The sequence below is a fragment of the Melospiza georgiana genome, chromosome 4 (assembly GCF_028018845.1).
Source record: "Melospiza georgiana isolate bMelGeo1 chromosome 4, bMelGeo1.pri, whole genome shotgun sequence".
NCBI lineage: Eukaryota > Metazoa > Chordata > Aves > Passeriformes > Passerellidae > Melospiza > Melospiza georgiana.
In genome coordinates, this window is record NC_080433.1 from 15,779,093 (window position 1) to 15,804,958 (window position 25,866).

The window sequence follows — 25,866 nt, forward strand, 5'->3', positions numbered from 1 at the left end:
AACAGTAAAACTATGCCTCAAATATATAACCTTTCTTCATCCCTTTTTTCTCTCCCCATCCCCCTGGTATTTCTTTTTATAATGGGCTTCATAAAATCTGAAGCATGTTTCTTAACATGTTTCTTAAATTCTTGTTTTTAGATTAGTTAGATTCATAGTCTCACAGATACTGAAACTGAGAAATGGGAAATAATTTATGCATGTTGTAAAGGTATGAGTTGGCCTTTATCTGTGGAAGCAAAGACATGTATTGCTGCATTTCTTGTTGTAAATTTTGCTATAGAGTTCTGCAAAATTACTGATCTAAGCCTTCAAACACAGGCTGCTGCAGATACCTTGGATTATGTCTTGTAACCATTAATTGCATTTTTGATAAGCAACTCTGCTCGCATAATCTGTTTTGAATGAACTAATCTGGCCAGTAAATATGCTAAATGGAAGGACAAGTCTGTATTTTAAAGATTGTAATAATTTTGTTCAGAATAATGAGAAGTCCACAAGTTAGTGGATTAATCTGATTTTTGGCATGCTATGTCTTGAAGTTTAGGTTCAATTGACAGTATGATCTCAAGGGAAATTCTTGATCTTTTTTTTCTTACCTAAACCCTGGAAATATTAGAACTTTAAATTCATTGACCTTAAACATACACAGTCTCTGCTCTGAAAAGCTTTCAAATTTATGCTGATATTTTCCTAGCAGCTCATGTAGCTAATATTAGTTGGCTTAGCTTTGTCATCACTCATGCTCTGATTCCTGTTTCAGGAAGGGAAAATCACATGTTTTTTTCTGTTACACTGATTTGGAAAGTTGAGATTAAGCTTACAAATAAGACTGGTGTCTGTACCATGTTTCTGTCTACAGAGACACCTCGTTCTCTCTCATGTAGACCATTTTTTTCATGTCCTTTGAAATCAATGAGCGCTGCTATAAAAAGAGCTGTTTCATAGACCTTATCAGAATATTTATGTTAGGCAAAACAATCAAGTCAACCTAGTTTCAGGTCACTTCATTCTGGTTTCTTACCAGTATTTTTCACTTTTGTTAAGTAACCTAACAATACTACTAAGTAAGTTAATAACATAATAATAACCCCATAAATTCCTGTTAGAAGAAAGAGTCCTGCTGGCACAATTCTTAGCACAGCCATGAATTTTTGAGCTCCACACTGCCCATGAGCAGTGAAGGGCACGTGTCAGTCTGTCCTCACCTTGGTAAGGCCAATGGCAAGGCCTTGGCAGCTTTTTATCTGGGTTATTGGTGCTTTGACAGCATGTCCCTGACTCAATTAACAATCTGCAATTAGACTCATTGACAGAAACACTGTCAATTCAGTGTTACTTAATATCCTTGTTTTAACTTTGTAATAGGGAAATTCTTGGAAAGAATGCAACAGAACCAACAAAGAAGAGGTGAGTTTTTGGGGTTTTTGGGTGTAAATTGGAATAAATTATATTCCACTCATTGTTAGCTGAGAGCAGATGCTGGCTGGGGGGTGGTTCAGTTTTCTATACCCTATGCAGGCTTTTCTATGTCACTTCAAGAGCTGAGATAATGATAATGTAATTGCTGAAAAAAAGTAGTGTTATTGTGACACATATGAATGAGATGAATGAGCTTCTGTAACAGTTTCTGGAGTTTGGAACACAAAACCCTGTCACTGTTTAGGGTTAGCTCCTGTGAAAAAATTTTCATGCTTTTGAATCATAAAACTCCAGGTACATATGCAGTAAAAACTCAGTGGTGCTTTCAGCTGCCATTTGTATACATGGCCCTGCAAATAATTGTCTGTAAGAGTGTCCATGCCTCTTGTGGCTCTGCTGCCAGGAAGCAGCAGGACCTGGTCTGTCCCAGTCATTTAGCTTGGTCCTTTTGTTACTTAGGGATTTTTCTATGAGGTCTCTTCCATGGGCAGACTTGGAAATCTTGGAAACTTTAGAAAAAAAACAGTTATGGGAATGAACTAAATACTACCAGTCAGATATTTGCCTTCTACAGGAAAATAAGCATCAATAATTTCCCCTCGACACAGCAAATGCTACAATTAATCAGATTTTACAAAAACTTTTCCCATTGCATCTAAGATTGATTTTTATTTTCAGTTTTCTAGTGGTGTTAAATATGTCTTTGGTATTTTCTGTAGTGAGAAGCAGCTGGAATGTTTGCTGACACACTGCATCAAAGTGCCCATGCTTGTCCTGGATCCTGCACTGCCTGCCAACATCACACTGAAAGACCTGCCATCCCTTCATCCTGCTCTACAAGCTGCTAACAATATGTTCTTTGTAGCAAAACCAAAAAATCCTTCCACCAATGTGACTGTAATTGTTTTTGATAGCCCTAAGGATGGTAAGAAGCTCTTTGTCAGATTCCATCCAGTTTTCTAGAGCAAGTTTTTTAAGCTGCTGTCAGATAGTTTCGGGGTTTTTTTGTTGTTTTTTTTTTTTTTTTTTTTTCTCCAGTACTGCCTTCGATGCTGATTTTCTGTTTGACTTTAGCAAATTATTCAGTGTCTCTCCTGCCCTCAAACAGTTTCTCTAAATGATGACATTAATGATACTGCTTGCTTACCTCCCAGGCAACTGATTACAGATGATTAGAGTTCCGTGCTTTAGAAAGCTATTGCAAAAGGTTTGCTATCTGAATATCTGTGTTGCTCTGATAATCTCAAGAGGCTGGGGTTTAGGCTGAGGAAGATTAGTTTTAGAAATCCTCTTTTAATTGCTGTGAAGTCTAGTTTGAATAATATGCAGTAAGTTCTGCCCTTGTTCAAAGGATTGGCAAATGTAAAACAAAATTATTCATGTGTTTAACATCCTAGGTCTTGGAGCAGGTACAAGTTTCATATTTTGTTTAATATGTAGTTCCTGACCACTAGTACAACCACTGTTCTTTTACCACCAAGAATTATTTACTATTTGTAAAGACAACTTTTCATACTATTAATACTCCAATATATTTAATTTGCAAAAGTATTTCTTGGTTACTGTGATACAGAAAAGAAGTGACTTTATACTGGAAGAAGTTTTTGATTTGCAATTTTATGTATTCTAGTTGAAGCTGCCCATTCTGGAATGTTAAAAGACAACAGCAAACAGATAGTGTGGAGGGGTTACTTGGTATGTACTTTGACAATCTATTGATTACTTTTTGTATGTGTTAAACATTCTGTACGTTTTTAGAAAGTTTCTGTGCTATTCTCTTTTCATAACTCAGATGTAGTAAAAAGTGAAAGCTTTCAGAGTAACCTTTATTGTTATGTGAATTATTCTACCTTTAAAATGGTCTTTATAACCTGTTTTCTTGTTTTTAGACAACAGACAAAGAAGTTCCAGGTCTGGTATTAATGCAAGACTTGGCCTTTCTTAGTGGATTTCCAGCTACCTTCAAAGAAACAAACCAGCTACGAACAAAACTGCCAGAGAGCCTGGCCTCTAAAGTGAAACTGGTAAGGCTCTGGGGGAAAGAGTCCCTTAGTTGTACTGGTCTTTTGGAATGGCTCAGGTGCAGAATCTCACCCACCTTAGAGACTTAGGATATTTCTGAGAGTAATCTGGGCTATTTTGTGTTTCTTCCTTGAGTGGTGAAGAGTAGCAAATAGTGACTCAAAGAGTTGCCTGCAAAATACCAAATGTCCATTCTATGACTGCATGTTCTTAGGATTACATTTCCTAGCCTACAGCTGATTAAAAGGCAGCCTTATCAGTTTCTCTCAGCTGTAGAATTCTAGATCACTAGCTTGTTTAATGTGACTTTTGTTTATGTAGTTTCTTAGCTATTTTCTTCCCTCTTAGCTCTCTTAACAGTAACAGCACTGGATGCTGCATTTCTCTCTGCCATGTGCTCTGTAGGCTCTGAAACAAGTTGCACTTTGGCTGACCCAGCTGCAAGGCAGCAGAAAACAACTTGTGTGATTGCCATTCAGTGCATTCTCTTCTCCCCTGCTATTTGGGCACCTGTTAAAGTTTCAGTACAGTTTAATGGATAGGTGGAACCTTAAGAAATTTTTTTAAATCACTGGCTTTTGTACTGGAGGGAGATGTGGTTCGTGGGGTGGAGGCCAAGGATTGAGGCCAAGGAGTTTGTGGAAGAGGAGGAGTTAGCAGGGTAATGGGATGGCAGTAATTTGTTCTCATTAGTCTGATGCACACCTGTAATATGGGCTAATTCACTTTGTGGCTTGTTCTTGGTGCTCAAATGAACATGAAGTCCTTTTCCCTTTTTTTTTTTTTTTCTTTTGGTAGGCTAGGCTAACAACTCATGTACTCTGTGTAATTCCTTTCTTGTGTATCTTGTGTAATTCCTTTCCTAGGCTGGTCACACTCCAACATAATGCAATCTGAAATTCTTTCTTGTCTCAACTTGTGTTAGCTGACTTGGGGCCTTGCTAGAGGCAGAAACCTTGCAGAGTAAGCACATTTGTGCCTCTTGCTACATGCCCTAAAAAAAATTAATAGAGGGAGTTTTTAAGCACTTATTGAAGCTTAAATAGGTATTTTCTTTTGACTTTGGATGTCTAGTGTCACAGCAGTTAAATAACAGAGTATATTCATATGGTTCATTGCTGTCCAGATGAACATAAATGCTGCATCTCTGGGGTGTCTTAGATATGTTTCCCATCTCCTTGTGTGTCTTTATGGAAGTGACATCCTGTGCCTATTATCTTTTTATATGATTTTTCCTTACCCTTAGTTGTGTTTTTAAATTTGTCATTGGTCATGTGTCATCTATTTGTGCTGGTTCCCTTTTCCATGATGTGTTATCTAAGTTCCTAAGAGCTCCTCTTCTGCAATTTGGTTAGACAGATATAGACACTGTTAATATGTACAGATATAAATTGTGTTTATCTGTATAAGCACAATTTTTTCTCAGGTATCCACAATATTTTGTGGTTTTCTTTCCAGTCGTCTTTGCTGTCTATTTCTTTTCCTGGTGGATGCTTTAGAGCAATTAGATCAGGATTATTATACCCTGTGTGGTCAGAGCAGTGAATTCTTTCCCAACCAGTCCTCTATTCTTGATAGCAGCAATTCATGTATGTTATGAAGAAACTTGTGTATGTGAAGGTAAGAAATGTTTTATTTTCATGCATAAAGGCTTTTACATCAAGTGTGGATGTGGCTATTTCCATAGAAGCCTTTGGTAGGTTCTGAGCTCACAGTCAGTTCTTGTTTCAGTGGATATGGTAGGTAGGCAGTAATGGTAAACACAGCCAAGTGTGGTTATCTTCTTACCAAGGGGAGATGCTAGGTTATTGCTACAGTTAAGTAGAAAAAAATGGTGATTATTTACAGTCTCTAATGACATTTGCAGCACTTCCTCTCTTGTTATCATTTCTGGAATCTCTGAAGTGATGTGAGATGCTTGGTGGAGAAGAGGAAAGTTGCACCTGAGCTTGAACTAGACTTTTGTCTCATAGATGCCTCCTGATGTTTAATGGGTTTCTGTGTGCTTTTAGTGGCTGTGTCTTACTTCAACACCACAAGTAAATAATAATAAAAGCTTTGAACAATGCTGCTGTTAGAAGAGAAGAAAGGTGAGAAAGGAAGGAGTGTAGTTATTGGTGCATTTGTCTTGCATGTTGATAATGCTGTTTTGCTTGGATTGCTTTAGTTTGGTTGAAATAACTTCTAAATCCAAGGAAGACCAAAACTGGTTCATCTAGACCAGATAGTTCCTCTAAAACTTTAAATATCTGAGCAAAGCAGTTGAGCTCAACTAGAGGTGATTAAAATGTGAAGATTCGTGATATAATGGATCTATTTTCAAGGTGAATTCTTTCTGTTAAGTTTTTTGTACTTATGACCTGTACTTATGTACACTGTAATGTAATGATAGGGGAGTTTATTTCAAGATGAAAGTTAAGTGGCAGTGTGTCTGCTGGTCACATTTGTTGTTGTAGGTCGTATGTTATGACAGATGAAATTGAAAGTGATATTTGACAGCTTTTTATTGTCCGTGTGTTCTTAACTGAGTGTTAGGAAGCCACTAGATGGAGGTGTTACTCTGGTTGTGCAGCTGATGCTGCTGAGCTGTTTCTTTAAGACCTTCCCTTGGACCTATATGTGAAGAACAACTGAATATTTCATTTTCAATTCCCCCCTGCCCCCAGCCTTAACTACATTTCTAAAGGAGACTATTATTCAGCCTAAAGAGATGCTTGTAATTTAAAAACTACATTTGTTTAAGAACTTGATTTCTTTGCTTTTGGGTTTGTTGAGGCTGTCATGCTAACAGTTTTTCACTGAAATTGTACAGAGTAGTGTACAAAATTTTTGGAGAAAGTAGATTTTTTTTTTCCTTCAAGATTTAATATCTTGATTGCTTCAAGGACAAACTAAGAGCTTGTAGCTCTCCCTCTTTGCAAAATGTCATGTCCTTTAATCCACATGCACCCACACATAATAATATAGACAAGTTAGAAACTTAGAAATGTCTTAATGACCTTGTCTTACTAATGGAAGTAAAGCCACATGGGAAATTGCAGGCACAGTGATGTTGGGTGTTTTCTGTCCTCACTGGAGGATGCAGGATTTGGGATCCTTACTGCTGCTCATCAGTGTTTCTGGAGCAAACAGGTGGCTCCAATAGATGGTGTTATGATCACACAGATGTACCAAGTAAACTTTGTAGAAAAAAACCCTAAGGCATTTCATTAATTTTGACTCAGAAATGACCCTCCTACTGTGTCATCTTAAAAAGACCACATGAGACATTTGTAAAGACAACAGTGGTTTGTATTTGTAAAGCTTTTTGTAACTCTTCAGCATATGCTTCCTTTCCCTTGCTATGTAGGCATATGAGTTTTCCTAATAGCCACGCTGGAGTGGGAAAAGGGGAGCTTCTTTTTTCCTTAATAGTCAGCTTTCATTAAGAAGATAAGGTATAATCATTTAAGGACTGGTTAGGAATCTTAAGTCCCATCTCAGACTCTTGAGGCCTCTTACCTTGAGAAAGTGGAAATGAAGATGTTTACTTCTGCATGGGGTGTCTGAGCTCATCTGGCTCCTAGTCTAGCAAGCTAGGAGTGAAACATGCTGGCTCCATGCTGGAGAGCATGCATTTCAAGCTCCCTGGTGGAGATAATGCAGTTTTCCTGTCTCTTCAAGTATGTGGTAAAAATGTGTCCCAGTGGTGGTTTGGATGTGTGCCTGCAAGGTGAGTTCTCAGCCCACCTGCATTAGCAGAGGCTCACCTGGTCACACTGACTCTCTGCATCTACCTTCTTGTTCTTCTGTTCTGTTTGCACAATGCCTTTGGATCTGCTGACCTGTTATGGCAGGATGAAGATGTTCTCTGGAAGGTAATATTTTAAGGGAATGGGTGATTGCATCCATCCCTATAGAGAGGAGGTTGATACCTGTGAGATGTTAAAAAAATCTACCAGGAGACAATTTCATTTTGTATGTACCAGCAACAAAATGCTTGGAGCAGAACTTGAAATTTATTAGAATCTAATTAGTTATTTCACCAGATAACTTCACTGTAGTCTAACTTTATTGGTAGTCTGCTTAGGAAAAGACTGGTTTCTTCAAAAGGTATCACTGGAAAAAACCCACTTTGGTGTAATAAAAATGGTCTATTCAGTGCAGGGGTTAGCTAAACTCTGATGCTGAGAAATGGAACATCTTTTTCCACTGCTTCCTGTATGTGCTTGGAATATTATAAATTAAAAACTACAACATACATGCTATGTTAGTGGGGGGTAAGTGTTTGTTATAAATCTAAGTAGGAGTTTGTAGTACAGGTACTCATTTTGCCAAGTTTGGGAGCAAGTTAAAGAGTAACTAAATGTTCTCACATGCTTTCAAAGCTCTAACATGGTAATATTTTTGGTTTGTTGTATGTATGATTTATGAGAGAGATTCTAAGGGACAGTGTGACACTGTTGTATTGCTAAATAAAGCACATGCCCAGTGCTGGCAGCTTTGCAATCTACAGCATTTCAGTGCTGATATTTTTGGAGGTTGCTGCCTGCAGTCAGTAACCATACCTCAGCCATTCAGCTACTGAAGCCATCCTTTCCACCCATAAGTTCAGATGATTCCCTGGAAGGTCTGAGATTTATCAGATTTTTCTAATGACAGGCCTCATAAGTCAGATTGAAAGATCTCAAATAGCACATGAGTCAAAGCATCAACAGCTTTAAAATGTCACAAGTGGAACAGCTGGTCTTGCTAAGGGAAGGGCTGCTAGCTCTGGGACAAGTGTTGTTTTAAAATGAGCAGAAAGGATCAGATTTATAAAAAAATAAAACCACTTAGAATTGTTACGATGGGAACTGTGATGTTTTTGGGTTTTTTTGAACATGCTTATTCAAATTTGATAGCTTATGAATTGCATTTACACTGAAAATTTGGTAGAAGTGGTTGTCTTATGTTGCCTGAAGGAACAAAAATTAAGCATAGCATCAAATAAATATTAATGATTAACTGTGTTTATTCTTAATTAGACTGTTGAATGCACACACTTGGAAAATCAAAGTGCAGTCCTGCTTTTAGCTTGATTGGGTCTGCTCCTCTTACTCTGTATGGTAAACACAGCATTTATTGGCTTATGCCATATTTTGGGGAGCTGCTTTGATGCCCTGTGATCTGTAACCTACACTCACTGTTAGGGTGTGTAGTGCAAGCCCTGATCCTGTGCACTGTGAGATCTGATATACAGACTTACTGGTGGCAGGAGATGAAAACAGCCAGCAGATCAAACAGTCCACAACTAAGAAATGACCTTAGCAGCACATTGGCAACCAGCACTAAGGGCTTGGAGACCCACATGGATTAGCTCTGGAGCCCTTTGTATCTCACATTTCAGAGCTGTAGGTTGAACTAACTGTAAACCATTCTGAATGTTTCACACTTCTGACAGTGACAATACATCAGTGCCCCAATTTTCTGGGAAGATCATTCCTTGTTTAAGATGGGGGGGAAAAAAGGACAATTATTTCCATCACATAATATAGTGTTGATAAAACATGAATTCTGTTTTTGGAGTGATAGAGAATGGATGGGGACTTACTATTTGTTTACTCCTGAAATATTTAAAACATGAAAAAGTTTACCATTGCTGGATCATTATGTAAAGAGACATTTACTTTATAAAGTGAAAATTAAGCATAATGTTTTGTATCTTTAAATGTTTTTTAGGTCCCATTTTACTACCTATTTTTGTGTTGTTACGAAATTGTAGCTCTTAAAAAGCAATGCTTACCAGTCATTCTTCTAAGAAACTCTAGTAAAAATAATACAACAAAAAGATGGAAGAGTGCTGCTGGAGTTGTTTTCTCTGCTTGTATAGTTGCAGCTCTATTCAGAAGCCAGTGTGGCTCTCTTACAACTGAATAACCCCAAGGGTTTCCAAGAACTGAGCAAGCAAGCAAAGAAGAACATGACTATAGATGGGAAAGAACTGACACTTAATCCTGCTTATTTGCTGTGGGACCTCAGCTCTGTCAGTCAGGTGGGTAAATTCTCTTACAGCAGGTAAATGCTACAACATTTTACAACTGCAAACAGAGGCTAACTAGTCAATGACGAGGAACAAGGGATTTTTTCCAGAGGCTTGGAAGTATTAAGAATCAAATATTTATTAGCTTGTAAGAAGATATCACAAGAACACTGTCCAATTCTCAAATAAGTGGGAAAGAAGGATCAAACACTGTGATACTTAATTTAAGTTTTCATGTTCTCTACTAAGTGAAAAATGTTGCCCTCTGCATATATTCTGATAAAGCTGTGTGTAGTAAAGTCCTGAAAGGCTTCACTGATCCTGACTGGCAGATAAGCAGGCTTCTTGTGTGGGGAGGTTAGAGGGTTTTTTGAACAAACATGATTGTCTTGTTCCCAATATATTCCTTAAACATTTTTTGCTTTACAGCATCATTTATGCTGAGCAAGTGCTAATGGCTTCTCTTTCAAAAATGTTGAAGTCCTGAAATACAGATAGATGTCTGTAAGGAAAGGAGGTTTACTTTAAATGCTTTTGGTACAATGAAGGATGTTTGGTTTAAGAACAGGACATTAAATAACAAGGTGTCTGTTTCAAGATAAGATATTCTTTCGTCTTTGGGTTTTTCCTTCTGGTGGAATTTAATTTTTAATGGTAAATGTCAAGTGGCATGGTTAGTGTGCCCACTCCTGAAAAGCTTGTTGTCTGTCTTCGTATCCTGTGACCTGGGCTTTTGGGGAATTCTTCCTGGTTAATACCAACCCTGAGCTCAAACTTTATATTTCCCCATGTTGAAATTGGGGTTAATTTTGTGAATAGGTACCTAGCCAATGGCTGCTGGTGCTGCTAAAATATTTTCAGTCATTACTCTTTTGTGAATGTGAAAGCTGTGTTACTGTACATATTAGAAAACTTCTATACAGTGTGTAGAATCTGCAGTGAAAATGGTAATTATTAAGCATTCAACTATTTTCTTGAATTTTCTGTTTCATTTGGGCTTTAGAAAAGTTCTTTTTAGGCAGCCTTACTTGTTGGTTTTAGGAGAAGTCATTTAGCTTTCATAAAAGTGAAAAGAAGCATGTTCCAGTGTCATAAACCTAATTTTGTTACCTAACTGATAAGTTTCTAACTGAACAGTTTTCTATTTAATAAAAATATATGGAAACATTTGGCTATTTGATAATGAATATTAGGCTAAGTTCTGTTAATTTTTTCCTGCTTAAATTCTTTCAAATAATAGAGCAGGGGATAATTGAAGAGCAGCTACATCATGACACTTCCAGTATATCTATATTAGGTGACATTTATATACAGCTCATGATGCAATGAACTTGAAACTGGATTTCTGAAAGGTGATGTTACTGGTTTGAAATGCAGGAGGGGGTGTTTTTTCTGCTTCATTCTTCAAGAACTTCTTTCAGCATGGTCAGCAGACATCCTAATGATACCAGGTGCTCAGCCAGTGATGTCAGAACACTGTATTGTTCACCTTGATAATTTGGAAGAATATGATTCTTTATAAAAATAATGATGATTATCAACGTACTTTTTATTTTTGAATTTCCAAGTCCTGAAGTGCTTATGCACCCATATGCCAAAGCACAGTGTCCTTACCTAGCTGGATCAGAACTTTAGTGCCCTATTTAAAACCTAAGAAAATATTTATTTTTTTTCTTTTTGTAGTCCAAGCAGGATGAAGATGTCTCTGCCAGCCGCTTCGAGGACAACGAGGAGCTGCGCTACTCCTTGCGGTCGATAGAGAGGCACGCGCCCTGGGTGCGGCACATCTTCATCGTCACCAACGGGCAGATCCCTTCCTGGCTTAACCTGGATAATCCTCGCATAACTATAGTCACACACCAGGTAAAATTCAACAGCACTGCCACTCTGAAAGGATATCCTGTTTGATTTGAAATGCAGTTATTTGATGAAGGTGACAGCCTCTTCCCTCTCTCACCCATCGTTTTATCATGTATATCCTTCTATTTGGGCTGAACAGATAGCTGAACATATATCAACCCTGTATTTAGTACGCTCTTTCAAATATTGAACCTTCAGCTAACATATACCCATGTCTAATTTCCTTACAGAGTCTATTTATAAAAACCTGGGGAGAAGAAAATGGAATCTAAATCTGTAAACAATTTCTCAGAACCAGTAATAACCTAATAAGCTTGTGTTGAGACAGGATGGATTATAATTACTGGAACTAGGAAGATGGCTACAAAAAAAGTAGCTATGCATTCTCGAAATGTTATTTAAAAAGGGAAGAGAAGTCCTTCAAGCTTCCTGAATAAGTGAAACCAAATCCTCTAGGAGCATATTAGAAATTGAGGAGTACTTCTGGTATCTGAATATGCCATAGGAATTCTGCACAACCAAAGTGCTAAAGAGCTACTTATTCAACTTGATCTGCTGTCTGCTGGTGAAGTTACTTGAAAAAGATGGAGCAATCCTGACTTTGTGAATGCTGTGACAGGTTCAGTTTGCTAGAAATTTTGTACAGCCTGAAATTAATGAGAATTATAAATGTGTACTCTGAGCCTGGTCCAATACTCACTGAAAGGAGTGTGTGAAAATTTGTGACTTTGTGAGCAATCAGGTGCAATTTCTTAGTTAAGCAGAAGAACTAAAAATGGTTTTGTGTGGGGAAAAAAATAGTTATTCAAGTATTCTTTTCCTTTGCTTTAATATCTTTTTACTTTTGCATTTATCCTCATTCTTGATATTTTTTTTTTAGTAGATAAGTATCAAGTATTTGTGCACCTGACTGAAACAGTTTTTGGTTATTGGGGATTTTCTTGTTTCAGGAAATATTTCAGAATGTGAGTCACTTGCCTACCTTCAGTTCACCAGCTATTGAAAGTCATATTCATCGTATCAGTGGCCTTTCTCAGAAGTTTATTTATCTCAATGATGATGTTATGTTTGGGAAGGATGTTTGGCCTGATGATTTTTACAGTCACTCTAAAGGTCAAAAGGTAAGCCTTTATGACAAGATATTTTAGCAGAAGTAGAATTTTTCTTCTCTAATGATAAAAGTGAAAAGAATGCTACTTTGAAAAGGAGAGCACTACTCCCCCTTTTATTTCTAAAGGTTCACTGTTCTTAACTAGAGAACTGTTGGCTAAGGTTCAGGGTGTGGAAGGCTCTTCTCTGTATTAATATGTATGCTTTTTCATGTTCACTTCTACATTAGTGTGGTTATAGTGGTCCCTCTGTCACGATTCACTTTAGTTTCAGTGTTATTCTCTAATTCTCTTACTTCCTGTTGGAGCACTGGTAAGACTGATGTGGTGTTTGGCAGTTGCCAGTCCTCCTTCCTTGCAATTTTTTTTTTTTTGGTGGGAAATACTCAAAACAAACAAGAATTGTCTTTTCTGTGGGAACACTGAGGTCAGATGACATTTAAACTGGTCCTAAGTTTACCATTAATTGCCTCTGTTTAGACTCCCATAATATCTTTGCCCAATTTGTATATAATCATATATATGTATGTATGTATATATATACACAATGTATATAATTGCTAAAATAATATATATTGTTCCAGGTTTATGAATGTAAATTAATTTAGTCTTTCAGCAAACCCAATGTCAACAACTGGGATTTAAGCAAGGAAAACAGGCTGAGGAAACATTAGCAATAGTTATGCATAAACACTCTGGCTGCCAGCAGGGTTTTCATCCATTAGCTTGATCTACAAGAGTGACATGGAGGAAAAAAATGAGGATTTATGTATTATTCTTTCTATTAAAGCAGTGGGTACACAAGGCACCAGAGACCAATGAATTAAACATTTTATGCAGGCAGATGTGCATAAAATACACACAAATACAGAAGGGCAAAATTAGTTTAAGCTACATTAAAATAACTGTTTCGGTGCCTGGGGATGTTAGGAGGCTTTTAGTTGTTTTAAATCTCTAAGAATGGAGACATATAACTTCAAAACCATATTGTTACAGCATTTGTATTGTTCTTTAGTTATTCATCCCAGTTGTGATGATGAAGTCAGCTTAGGTGCAGTGTTGTTTGTGATAACCTGATCAGCAAGTATAACTGTAGGAAGATGTGCTGTTAAAATCTTGAAACAATAAATTCTAAAGGAAAATATGTGGGGTTTTTAATGCCTCCTCAGTTGAAAGAACACACACATGCACACTTCTTTTTTATCCTGCCAATTCTTAGGATTATTTAAGTCATAGAGGATGAGATGCTTCAGGGATTATGTTCAACATGTGCTGCTCATCTCATGACTAGTTAGTAATGAAGAAACATTTTGAGTCAGGAGAATGAGTGAACAGCAGAGCTATTTCAGAGTTTAAGTTCACCCTTCCTATCTGACAAAAGAGAAGATATTCATTTTTAATTGGAATGTGGTTTGCAGAAGTAGATTTGGGAAGTTCTACTTTCCAATTCTGCCTGTTGCTGCTTTGTTCTGCCTGTCTGGCCTTGGGTATTCTTCAGTTCTTCCTTCCTTTTGAAAGGGATAACATTTGCTTTACAGAAAATGGAGTTTAAATTCTATTTACAAAGTTCTGTGAAATCTTAAGGCACTCCACACAGGGAGACATTACTGTAAATCTCCATATTCAAAGAAACAAGCTCAGTTGACTTCAATTTGGCAGTCATTGTCTCAGACTTTGATGTTGTTTCAGGTGTACTTGACTTGGCCTGTGCCAAACTGTGCTGAGGGGTGTCCTGGCTCATGGATTAAAGATGGTTACTGTGATAAAGCCTGTAATAACTCAGCATGTGATTGGGATGGAGGTGATTGCATTGGTAAGACAGCAATGTTGAATTTAGGAAAAGTGAGCTGTTTGTTTTTCCTGACAGGAATAACTCTGTAATTTGTCTTTTTCATATAACTGCAGTATTTGCCTCCATTAGTAATAAAAAAAAGTTGACTTACAGATTAAACCTTATTTCTTGTAAACTACAAATTTCTGTGGAGAATGACAGGAAATAATAAGGCATAGGATAATCTTTCTTTAGGTATCAAATTTGACTAGCTGAACGGAGGGGTTTTGAAATTTAAATTATTATATATTAATATGCTAAATATATTAAGTATATTAATATATACTATTATATATATATTAATTGTTATAATTATATATAATTACACATTACATATAATAATATACAAAATACTTATATTATTTTATATTAATATCCAATAATCAACACTGTATTATAAATACTATATACAACAATTATATATATAATATATATAATTGTTATATATAGTATTTATAATATAGTTATATATATTATATATAACTATATATGACAATATTTTATATAAATATTATTCTCTATATATAAGATAAATAATATAAATAAATATTATTTATTATATTAATATATAATAATTGATATATTAATATATTAACTTATTTATTAATATACCAATTATTACGTACTTGGACTGCTACTCCATGTATTGGATTGTGAAGCTGCACTAATAGTTCCTAGATCAAATTTTCAGGACTGCAGTGTAATAAAACAAAGTGGTACTCCCAGATTGAGGAGTGATGCCTTTCTAGGAGACTGAAAAGTCAAGACTGCAAGCACAAGGAGTAGTAAATCAGTTTTCTGCCTGCATTTTTGAAGTTAAGATATGTTGGCACTTAGGAAACAAGTGAAAAGGTTATCCTAAGCTTCTACACCGAGTTTAAAATCTAAAGTAGGCACAAACTCTCAGAAGTCTAGTTAGGCTTTGCCCCTTTTTAATTTCATTGATGATTGTTTAGCCTTCAGTCTAGCTTTAACATGGTGGCTTTAGTGTGCCTTTCTTCAATAATGTGAAATTCTTACTCTGGTGGGTGTTTTGTTCCCTTTTCTCTAGGTAACAGTGGGGGTAATCGCTATGTTGCTGGTGGAGGAGCAGTTGGAGGTATTGGCAATGGCCCACCATGGCAGTTTGGAGCAGGAATCAGTGGTGTTTCATACTGTAACCAAGGCTGTGCCAATTCCTGGCTAGCAGACAAATTCTGTGACCAGGCCTGCAATGTCCTCTCTTGTGGATTTGATGCTGGTGACTGTGGCCAGGGTATGTAAAAAGCATTGCTGATGAGCTTCCTGTGGGGATTCTCTTGAAGTGCCTGACCTTTCCTGGTTTATCATTACTTTCAGACTGTACAATGTCTGTTCAAGATGTCCTGTATAAGCATCTTTACCTGACTAAGGACAGTTGAATTGATTAAGCCTGCAGCAGTTAAGAGGTTTCAAGAACCTTTCTAATGCTGACAGTGTGAGTTCAAGTCAGGCTCTGGGCTCTTGCCAAAGTCTGCTTTGAGTCACAAGTGAACTTGTCTGAAGTTCATTTGGATATGAAAGATTAGCAAGGAGTGAATAAAGTGACTTAAAGTGCTGTCTGGTGTATGCAGGAGAAGATTTTTCCTCTTTGGAAGAGCAGAGGCTCCCCTGTGTTTCAGCTGGGACAAATGTGTTTCTGGTGATTCTATTGCTAGCAATGAGGTTTTGTTCCTCTGGGAGATGACAGATAATCAGTGTTCTGATGTGAGAGGGAAAAGTTCCTTTCAACCTATCTGATTTTGAAAAATTCAAATCAAGATGCAGCACTGTAGCAACGAACTCCAGCTGTTATAACATTACTCTCCTAAAATGTGGCAGAAATGTAATTGGGGCAAGTTGCTTATGACTGATAGATAATTTTAAGTGAGGTGATAATAAGACACTTTAGGCTCTTCAAGTAGAGATTGAAAGAGTGGTGAATTATCCTGGCGTTTAGAATTAGCATGGGAGTGTCTGGTAGCATTACATATCTGAGTATGTTCTAGTCATCCATTACTGAAGATAAGTGAGCAAGAAGTTGGAAACTAGAATAAGTGTTCTTTCACAAAGCTATCTCCCTGTTAATATAGTGACTGTATATATATATATAAATATACTGTTTAAAAAAAGAGTGAAAGATAAATGTTATGCTGAAAATTGACAGAAATTTGTTTTGTTTGTTTTTTGGGTTTTGTTTTTTTTTTCCAGATCACTTTGAGGAGATGTACAAGGTGATGCTTCAGCTTAATCAGACCTACTATGTTATTCCCAAAGGTGAATGTCTGCCCTACTTCAGCTTCAGTGAAATAGCCAAGAAAGGAGTTGAGGGTTCATACAGTGATAATCCAATTATCCGACATGCTTCAGTTGCTAACAAATGGAAAACTATCCACCTAATCATGCATGGTGGCATGAACACAACTGTGATTTATTTTAACCTTACATTCCTAAATAAAAATGATGAAGAGTTTAAAATGCAAATAGCTGTTGAAGTTGATACTAGGGAGGAACCAAAGCAAAACACAACTTCCATGCAAAAATCTGACTCAGATTTTAAAAGTGTAACTTCAGTACCAGAAGCTGAAATGATATTTGAGGATATTCCAGAAGAAAAACGCTTTCCAAGAGTCAGGAGACGTAGAAACGGCACAAAAGAGAGTGTACCTGAAGAGTTGATAATGCCATCAGTAAATGTGTCTCTTCTTCCTGGAGATGTCCAACTAGAACTGCAGAAACTGGACTTAAAACTCCTAAATGGTGATATAACTCAGAAAGGATATAACCTGTCCAAGGCTGCTCTCCTGAGACCTTTCCACTTTTTAAGCACAGCAAAGAGTATTATAGGCCTGGAAAAAAAGGGCATGCATAATCATTCAGAAGATCAGAAGAACCAGAGCAGCTGGGAGAAACCTTATAAAGATGTAAATGATGACAAAATAAAAAGAGTGAAAGCAAAGGAAGAAGTTCCTTCGAGGCTTATGGGAGCAAAGGGGACTGTTGTGACAATGAGCACAAATAAACATATTTATAAAGTACAGCCTAAAGCCACATTTCCATCCCAGAGCATGGGGAAAAGAAATGAAACTAGAGAAAAAGTATTGAATGCACTCATATTAAGGGAAACACAGAAATCAAAACATACTGGGAATTTGAATACTGGAGAAGACACACAGGGGATGGAAGGAATAAAAGAGCATGAGCAGGTGGATGCAAATATGAAGGAGGGGCCAGTGGGAAGAAAATTACAGTCTTATGCTGGAAGTTACCAAGGCTTTTTGCCATGGGAGAAAAAGAAGTATTTCCAGGACCTTCTTGATGTGAGTATCTTAATGTCATTCCTTACTGGAATAGTTGCATCTTTCTGCATTTATTGGAATATTTTCATATGATTTATACATTTGAAATGTGCTTTGCTTTTGAGGCAAATGCTGGGATTTTTTTTTTAAAGATACCTTTCACATAAAATGTGACTTGTTTATGATCTGGGCCTCTCTTAGCTAGGTGGTAAAAGCCAAATAACTAATTTGTTCTCTTTCTACTACCTTTTCTTGGTCAAATTCATTTTTTGTTTGTTGTATGTTGTCACAGGGCTATTGCTCAGACACATAGCACTATAACAGGTAAATTTTGTTTTGATTGCATTTTTGCAATTATGGATTCAGGTTTAAAAATTGCAGAGAATAGATATAATGATAATTAAATTCTAATAGTTAAATTGAAAGTCTGCAAAGAAACTGCTTATCTAGATTGTGTCAAGAAAATGTATAGGAAATTTCCTCTGCTTCCATCCCAAGTTTTTTGGCAGTTTTGAAAAGCTCTAGAAGACTGATATTGCACTTCACTTGGTAGCAGCTGCTTCACCCTATTTCACATAGAAAAGGGCTGTGTTTTAAAAATACCCTCCATGTTTATCTGAGATTGAATTCTGCATGAAGAATCTTTATATTCATAGGATTTCAGTGTATCGAATATGGATGAATAATCTGCAAAGAAAGGCAGTATTACAAATAAATCTGATGACAAATAGGGCCCTAAGTGTGTGTGAGGTGTCAGAGCACAAATATTATGGGAAGCCTTTTATAGAGTAGTTTACCTCAAAGTATGAAAGCTTTAAGGGAAACTTTCTTTTATTGCTTTTTAAAGGAAGATCTAAGAACTATGAAGAAAAACATTAAAAAATTCTCTTACCAGTTTCAGGTATTGAAAAGTTGGCAGCTGGCCAAATATCATTTTTTCTGTGTCTAGAGTTTTCTGACTTTTTCAGTAATGTAACCTAGATTTATGTCTGTCCTGCTCTTTAGGAAGAAGAGTCATTACTCAAACAAATGTCATACTTTACTGAAGGTAAACATTTCGGAAGGCAGCTGAAAGATACATTTGCTGATTCCCTTCGATATGTCAATAAGCTGTTAAACAGCAAGTTTGGATTTACATCTCGCAAAGTCCCTGCTCATATGCCTCACATGATTGACCGTACTGTTATGCAAGAGCTCCAGGATATGTGAGTGTGCTTTTGCTTGGAAAAACGTCAAACTGTGGGAAATTCCACCTTATTTTGGAAAAGGAAAAAAGAAATTTATTACAGAATGATAGTTGGGATACAATGAGATTTTGAAATTCTGGATAAGACTTTATTTTTAGGTAAGGAATGTTTTCTTCAAGAAATTAGTGTGCTAAATGAGTTTTCATTCTAATCTAGGTTTCCTGAGGAGTTTGACAAGACATCATTTCACAAAGTCCGTCACTCTGAAGATATGCAGTTTGCTTTTTCATATTTCTACTATCTTATGAGTGCAGTTCAGCCACTGAACATTTCTCAGATCTTTGATGAGGTTGATACAGACCAGTCAGGCATCTTGTCTGACCGAGAGATTCGCACACTGGCCACGAGGATCCATGAACTGCCATTAAGTTTGCAGGTACTCTTTCCTTGCTGATTAACTTTTAGAACAACTTCAAGTCTTATCCTTGCTTGTAGCATCAGTAACATTTGGCAATTTTTAAATATTACCTGGAAAATATAGCATTGTGTTCTAATTATCATTGTTTGGTTGTTTTTTCTGTGGAGCTTTTGATTCCAGGAGAGTAAAGTATGCAGCTTCAGAAAAATGGCTCACTGCTGTCTAAGTTCAAGAAAACAGTGTGAGTTTGTCAAAAAAAAAAATTCACTGCCAATAGTTGGATCTTGCTGTGCTTACTGTAGTTTCTGCACATAGTAAAAGATAATTCTTGCCCTGAGCAACTTGTGGTCTAAAGAAAGAACTGAGAAAAAGGATAGCAAGGAAGTCTTACTAGTAAATAGTGTGGATAATGTACAAAGACTCATGCTTCTGTTCTTCTAGCAACCTCATAAACAGAGACACTGTTTTTGTAGGACTTGCATTCTTAAATATACCAGTAGAGAGAAAAGTGTGCTGTTTTTTCTTTACAGAGAGGAAATGATTCAAACCAATGAAACAATTTGTTTGTGACACAGGGCTCAAAATCGTTGGCATAGTTGGAATACAGCTCTGCTTTAGTGCATTCCTGGCCTGTGCCTTAATCAGAAAATCTTCCTGTCCTTGCAGTTAACTTTTCTGTTTGTTTGCCTGATTTAGGATTTAATGTGCCAGTGTTGATTTTGGAACTCTGTACTGTCCTGAAATTATTAGTAAAGGTGTGCTCTTAATTTTAAATGAAAATGACATTAAGTCATACCCTATCTGGTCTCAATTAAACTCTGTACTGAGCATTTGCTTTACTTTATAGGGAGTCCTACTGACTTAGCAGTTACTGAAATAGGATCAGCTGAATATTAAGTCTTCTGTGGACAGTAGCATGGAAACTTACATAGCTAACATTAAATACATTTGTGCACCCTGCATTTGTAGAACTATGTCACTGAGAGAATCATTAGGATTTTAAATTATTTTTCCCCTCTTTTTTTCTGTTAGGATTTGACAGGTCTAGAACAAATGCTAATAAATTGCTCTAAGGCTCTCCCTGCCAACATCACTCAGATCCATGTTATTCCTCCAACTCAGGAAGCATATTATGATCCAAACCTGGTAAGAAACATTGATCTTAAAAGATGCTTATTTTCTTTCTTGGGTGTGTATTTACTTTACTTTAAAAACTGGTTTGATTTCTAGAAGGAAAGTATTTACAGAAATTACTGCTTAGTATGTACATGAAGTATTACAAAATTAAAATTTTACAGGCTGCTTCCTAACTTACTAACCCTTAATTTTCTTTAAAAGCAGAGAAAAGCTGAGATTTAGGGTGTTATTATAATTGGAATTTAAAGTCATCCTTGTTAAGAAAACTTGCTGTTGCAAATAAAAAAGACAGTAAGCCCAACACCTCTCTGACTAGAACTTCCTTTAATAAGTTTTTATCTGAATTATAAACCATTCAAAAAACACCCTAAAATCCAAAAATCTCTGTTGTATTTTACTGAGAATGATGTTGCAAGGTTTTTGCTAAAAAATAATTTGTAAAATAGGGAACTGTGATGTTACACACCATTATTGTTTTGTTTTTTCCCTCCACAGTTGATAAAAAAGCTATAACTTTTGATTCCAGGAGAGTAAAGTATGCAGGCCCCTCTAGCTGTAATACAAGTTTTCTTACAAAGTACACCTTTATAACACTGTGTAATCTTCAGTAACCCATAATCTAAACAGTGTTTTCTTCCAGCCTCCAGTGACCAAAAACCTAGTGACTAATTGCAAACCTGTGACTGACAAGATTCGTAAGGCTTACAAGGACAAAAACAAATACAGGTATGTTGTGGCAGTTCTGTGAAAAGGATGCTTTGTGTTGTAAAGCCATAGGAGGAGGGATGCATACACACATAACCCAAGACTGCATGTGTGTGCTAACAAGGCTTACCTCAACCTATTTTAGCAGTGGAACTAAAGAAACATACTGTTGTTAACTTAAGTATGTTTCATTGTGTAGAGTGATGTGGGTTTTTTCATATTTTGCTTAGTGGACTAAATACTTCCATGTTACTTGTGTCATCTTGGACCATTTCCTCATTTGTGTTGTACAACAGTAAGCCAGAGTATGTTTGGGTGGCTAGAGAGTGAATGCAGTTCATGTGGCATATCAAGAAGGAAACAGCCTTCCTGTACCTAGAAGTTGTAAATCTACTTCATCCTTCCTTCTACTGAAGCTTAAAAAAAAAAATAAAAGAAAGAAGCATTTTAGTTTTAACTACCTTCTACATTTCCTGTGGGATGGGGGAGTGACACTGGTGTGAGCTTTGTAAGTGGAGGAGGGTCTCAGGTGAGGCTTGAAGCCTTCAGGATACTTTCTTACATTAAGATAAGTGAATTGAAAAATATAAGTGTGGTGTCTACCACTAGTAAGACTGTTTACCTGGAGTCAATTATATGCTTTCTCTTAGAATTCAGATCTATGATTGATAGGCAACCACCTATCTAATAAATCTACACAGAAGTGGTTCTATGCAAGAGCATTAGCTGAAAAATTTAAATGTATCAATAGAAAGCAAATGGCAAATTTTAATGAAGGTTGGCCAGTCAGGTCAGAAATGTTGCTCAATAGTATTAAATACAAGATTGATATTTACTGAACCAGACTTTAGGCTGTTTTATTAATGTATAAATATTATTTCAACAATAAGGTTTGAAATCATGGGAGAAGAGGAAATTGCCTTCAAAATGATTCGCACAAATGTCTCTCACGTAGTTGGTCAGCTGGATGACATACGGAAAAATCCCAGGTATCCTGTTTTGTGATTTGTGTGAAGTAGTGAGATGGTTTTAATTTTCTGATTTGACTCTTTAAACTTTTTTTTTTTGTATTTAAAATATAATTTATTAACATATATTTCTAAACTGTGTGTTACAGGGTAAGACAAATTTGAACCAAAAGTATTTCTGATTTTTTCTTTCTGACTGAAGCTGACTCATCTCTCTCTTATGCCAGGGGCTATCTCAATAATTTATTACATTTTTATTTACCTAAAATCTTTGAAAACTTAGAAACTTCAGCTATTTTTAAAGCTTTCCTTTTTGCTATTCTAGAGGGCATACCATTTATATTTCAGGCAATTTTATTTTAAAGGAAGAACTTTTTGACCTGCTTTATGCAGGTATTTTACACTAGGAATTAGCTGTGGGGTTTTTTTGGTACTAAATCAGTTTTGCATATTGATTGTGCTTTCAAGCTCTTTTACTACATGGAAAGAATCTTGCTTCTGTCTTCAGAAAACCAGTTTTCTGCCAGTTTAATGAGTTTGGCTGCAAGAAGAGGTGTGACAAGTGGCAAAAGGCAGAGCAAGGAGGAAAGTAGAACCAGGTACCTTGGGCCAGGGAAAGTGAAGTCTCTTTGGGTCACAGAAAGCTGTTGGGTAATCTCACCTGCCTGTAAAGCTATAGCATAATTTGCGTTTGTGGATAAAGAGTAGATTCCTACTTTCCTCTCAACATTTTTGCTGGGTTATTTACTCAGAAAGGGAAATGCTAGTCTTGAGGCATTGTACAGCTGAAGGAAGTTTGTATCTATTGCTATTCTTTCAAAGAGTGCCTTCTGGCTACATAACTCCTGCATTCCAGTAGCCACAATGATCCATTTTAAAAGAAAAGCAGGCAGTGTTCTAGCTCATCCTGCTGCTTTCTTTTCCGTCTGTATTTCTTTGTCTGCTGTCTACAAGTTGGTTTTTTTTAAGTTAGGGGTGATTTCAAGTCTTGTGAAGCTCAGAGAGGCCTGAGCAACATAAGTTTCTCACCTTCACAAAGTGTTCACAAAGTGAGGAGGAGTTGATTACCTGGGCTCTATTCCTGTGAAGAACAGTGCAGTACTGTAGCCTTACCTTGTTAACAAAGGAGAGCTGGCACAGTTATGTAGGCATGCCATTTCCTTCTCTTTGCCATGTTTTACTTGCAACAAACCACTAATTATAACCAGTCTCTAAAAGCAGGTTTTTAGTGCTTGTCTTGGAATGAACTAAAAGTGTCATTCACTTACTGATCTCCCAGGAATGTTTGGTTTACACCCTTAAGGCAAAGTGAACATTAATTGTCTAAGCATTAATTCTGCAATATCCGAAGAAATATCACGTTTGGTTTCTTTTGGATGAATTTAAACGGTCTTTCCATTAGCAATGGGCTAATATCTTCATCAGTCCTGTACTTTGCTGTGTGTAGCTATCTCAGTCTGTAAGCAGTATCTCTTTTCCATGAAGCTAAACAGGAATATACACTCTAGGAATACAGCTACTGCATTCCCAGGGCTAATGAGCTGCCAGTCCAAGGGACAAGGTCAGGGATAGTCCAGAGTTAACTCCCAAAATGCTTAGAGTGTAGCCATGATTGCCATAACCAGCTGCTTTGCACAGTATTATTTGATACAGGAGATACAGCCTGCTTGTTTTTGGAGAGCCATATTTTATCTTCTCAGATGTAGCAATTTGAATGCCTGGTTGTGCCCTGCATGTAATTGTCTAGAGCAAGGTGACCAATTATGCCAGATGCAGTACCTTGCCATTCAGTGCTAATTCCTTGTGTAGGCTCATAGTCAAGCTCCAGAGCTCTGCTTATTTCCAGATTTCCAAGTCTTTGCTCTATAGCACACACACTATAGAGAACACAGCTGACCAGAACTGCTTATTTACAAAGGTTAGCAGTGACAAGGCACATGTAATCAGATTTGATTTCTGCCTCCGGGGAAAATGTAGGAGTCTTGTATCTCACAATATAAATAAAGCACAGAGCCTTGCCCAAATGTGGGAAGGAGGATTTTTGTTGTCAGCACCAGGTCAGAGTGGCCAAGAGTACATAGCAGGCCAGCACACTAGCTGCTGCTTTAGTTTCAATTATATAAATTGTCTGTGATTCAACAGATCAATTTATAGAATGTTCTCAGTAACCTAAAGCCTAGGCACCAAGCTTTGCCCTCTCTTATACAATCTAATATAGTTATGTTGATTTTGTCTAAAGAATTCAGCATGCACACTAAAATATTAATAATTTACTATGTTTCCCTCCTACAGTGGAGCTCACTTTGTTATTTAAGAGACTTTACTCATGATAATTTAAAAGTATAAAAACCCTTACCCAGAGATTAATGCTGTGTTCAATGGGCTCTGGGATGGTGCACACTCTAGTGCCCATTAGATGGCAGCATTACATAATTAGAATGTGGCCTGTACTGGATTCTTCTGAGGTTTTGACTTGCTGTCAATCCTAGTCCTTTTAGAATTAAAATGAAAATAATTTAACATAATGCAACAATAAAATATGTCTGTTTGGTTTTAAAATGATATGGCGTCAATTTTGTTTTAAACGATTATTTTATTGGTTTGGCAATGCCTTTCCCGTGTTATCAAGGAAATATTCTAATAAAGGTCATCTTGTTTCCTAGAAAATTCGTTTGCCTCAATGACAATATTGATCACAATCATAAGGATGCACAAACAGTGAAAGCAGTGCTTAGAGATTTTTATGAGTCCATGTTTCCCATCCCTTCCCAATTTGAACTGCCAAGAGAATATCGGAATCGTTTCCTTCACATGCATGAACTCCAAGAATGGTATGTACCACAAGTTCTTTTCAAGTTATTCTAGTGCAGTAATATATAATTACCTAAGATACTCTTAACAAGCTGGTTTTCCCCCAGTATTGTCATGAAAGATTTAACAGTGAAAATAGCAGGGTGATATTTGAATGGACTAAAATATGAGATCTGCAAGATTTGGGTTTTTCCAGTGCTTAAATAGTCATCAATATTTTCTAGGTTCCTAACCTACTGCAAACAAAAGTTGTTGGTTTGTTCCTTTTGTGTGTGTTTTTTTTTTTTTTTAATAAACCAGGAATTCTAGCTTTCTTTAAATGTAAAAAACCCCCGAACTATTACTATGTTTCTGACTGAGTGATTTTTTTCAATCTGTCACATAGCAATAACCATCTGGATAAAAATCAGAAAATAGATGTGTGTGTCTCATTTTTATATAATATGTGAAATTTTTGTGTGTGTTATCTCTTGCCATTTTATAAACAACAACTGAAGAAATTGGAGTAGTTGACTTGAGAAGACAAGCAAAACATTGACAAGACAAGCAAAACATTGGCAGATACAGTGACAAAAATGACACAAGACTAACATAAGTAAACCTGTTGCTGATCAGCAAATCATGAGAAATAGCTGTTAATAAAAAAATAGAAAGCATTAGAGGAACTCTAGAAGGAATCAGAAGGATTGTAGGTGTGCTGTAGTGCTACCAGCCCAGCTGTATTAGTGGCAGAGGGAGCAGGGGCCAAACCCATTTAGCTTTAGAAATTCTTCTGGAGGAGGAAACAAAGTGTTGGCTCCCTTTTAGAGACCCTCCATCAAGTCTTCTTGTAGCTTCAAAAAGATTGTTTATTTTGTCTTGTTTGTAGCCAAAGATGATTCTACCAGGATGTGTTAAGGCAGGTTAAAAAGCTGGTGGAAATCAAAGTATTTTCAGAATCACAGGAGAGCACAGGTTGGCACGGATCTCAAAAGATCATCTGGTCCATCATTTCATGGGAAAAGGTACTTAGACTATTTCCTGCCAGCTCTCAAGTGTCCTGGCTACAGGTATATAACTATCACGTAAGGGAATTGCAGTTTGGTCAAAAAGGATATAG

The 25,866-nt window shown here is 36.7% G+C and overlaps 1 protein-coding gene across 2 annotated transcripts in view; it reads left to right on the forward strand.

Moving 5' to 3' along the window:
• Positions 1–25,866, forward strand: part of GNPTAB (N-acetylglucosamine-1-phosphate transferase subunits alpha and beta) — a 40,234-nt gene that overhangs the window by 11,471 nt on the left and 2,897 nt on the right. For both annotated transcript variants that reach the window (XM_058023122.1, XM_058023123.1), the window contains exons 4-19: positions 1,369–1,410; positions 2,142–2,347; positions 3,053–3,117; positions 3,312–3,446; positions 9,296–9,457; positions 11,129–11,308; positions 12,256–12,426; positions 14,104–14,227; positions 15,297–15,500; positions 16,454–17,562; positions 18,547–18,746; positions 18,945–19,164; positions 20,179–20,292; positions 20,924–21,009; positions 21,879–21,977; positions 24,620–24,787. In XM_058023122.1, the coding sequence (XP_057879105.1) occupies positions 1,369–1,410; positions 2,142–2,347; positions 3,053–3,117; positions 3,312–3,446; positions 9,296–9,457; positions 11,129–11,308; positions 12,256–12,426; positions 14,104–14,227; positions 15,297–15,500; positions 16,454–17,562; positions 18,547–18,746; positions 18,945–19,164; positions 20,179–20,292; positions 20,924–21,009; positions 21,879–21,977; positions 24,620–24,787 (3,285 nt within the window). The remainder of the gene's footprint in view (positions 1–1,368; positions 1,411–2,141; positions 2,348–3,052; positions 3,118–3,311; positions 3,447–9,295; positions 9,458–11,128; positions 11,309–12,255; positions 12,427–14,103; positions 14,228–15,296; positions 15,501–16,453; positions 17,563–18,546; positions 18,747–18,944; positions 19,165–20,178; positions 20,293–20,923; positions 21,010–21,878; positions 21,978–24,619; positions 24,788–25,866) is intronic.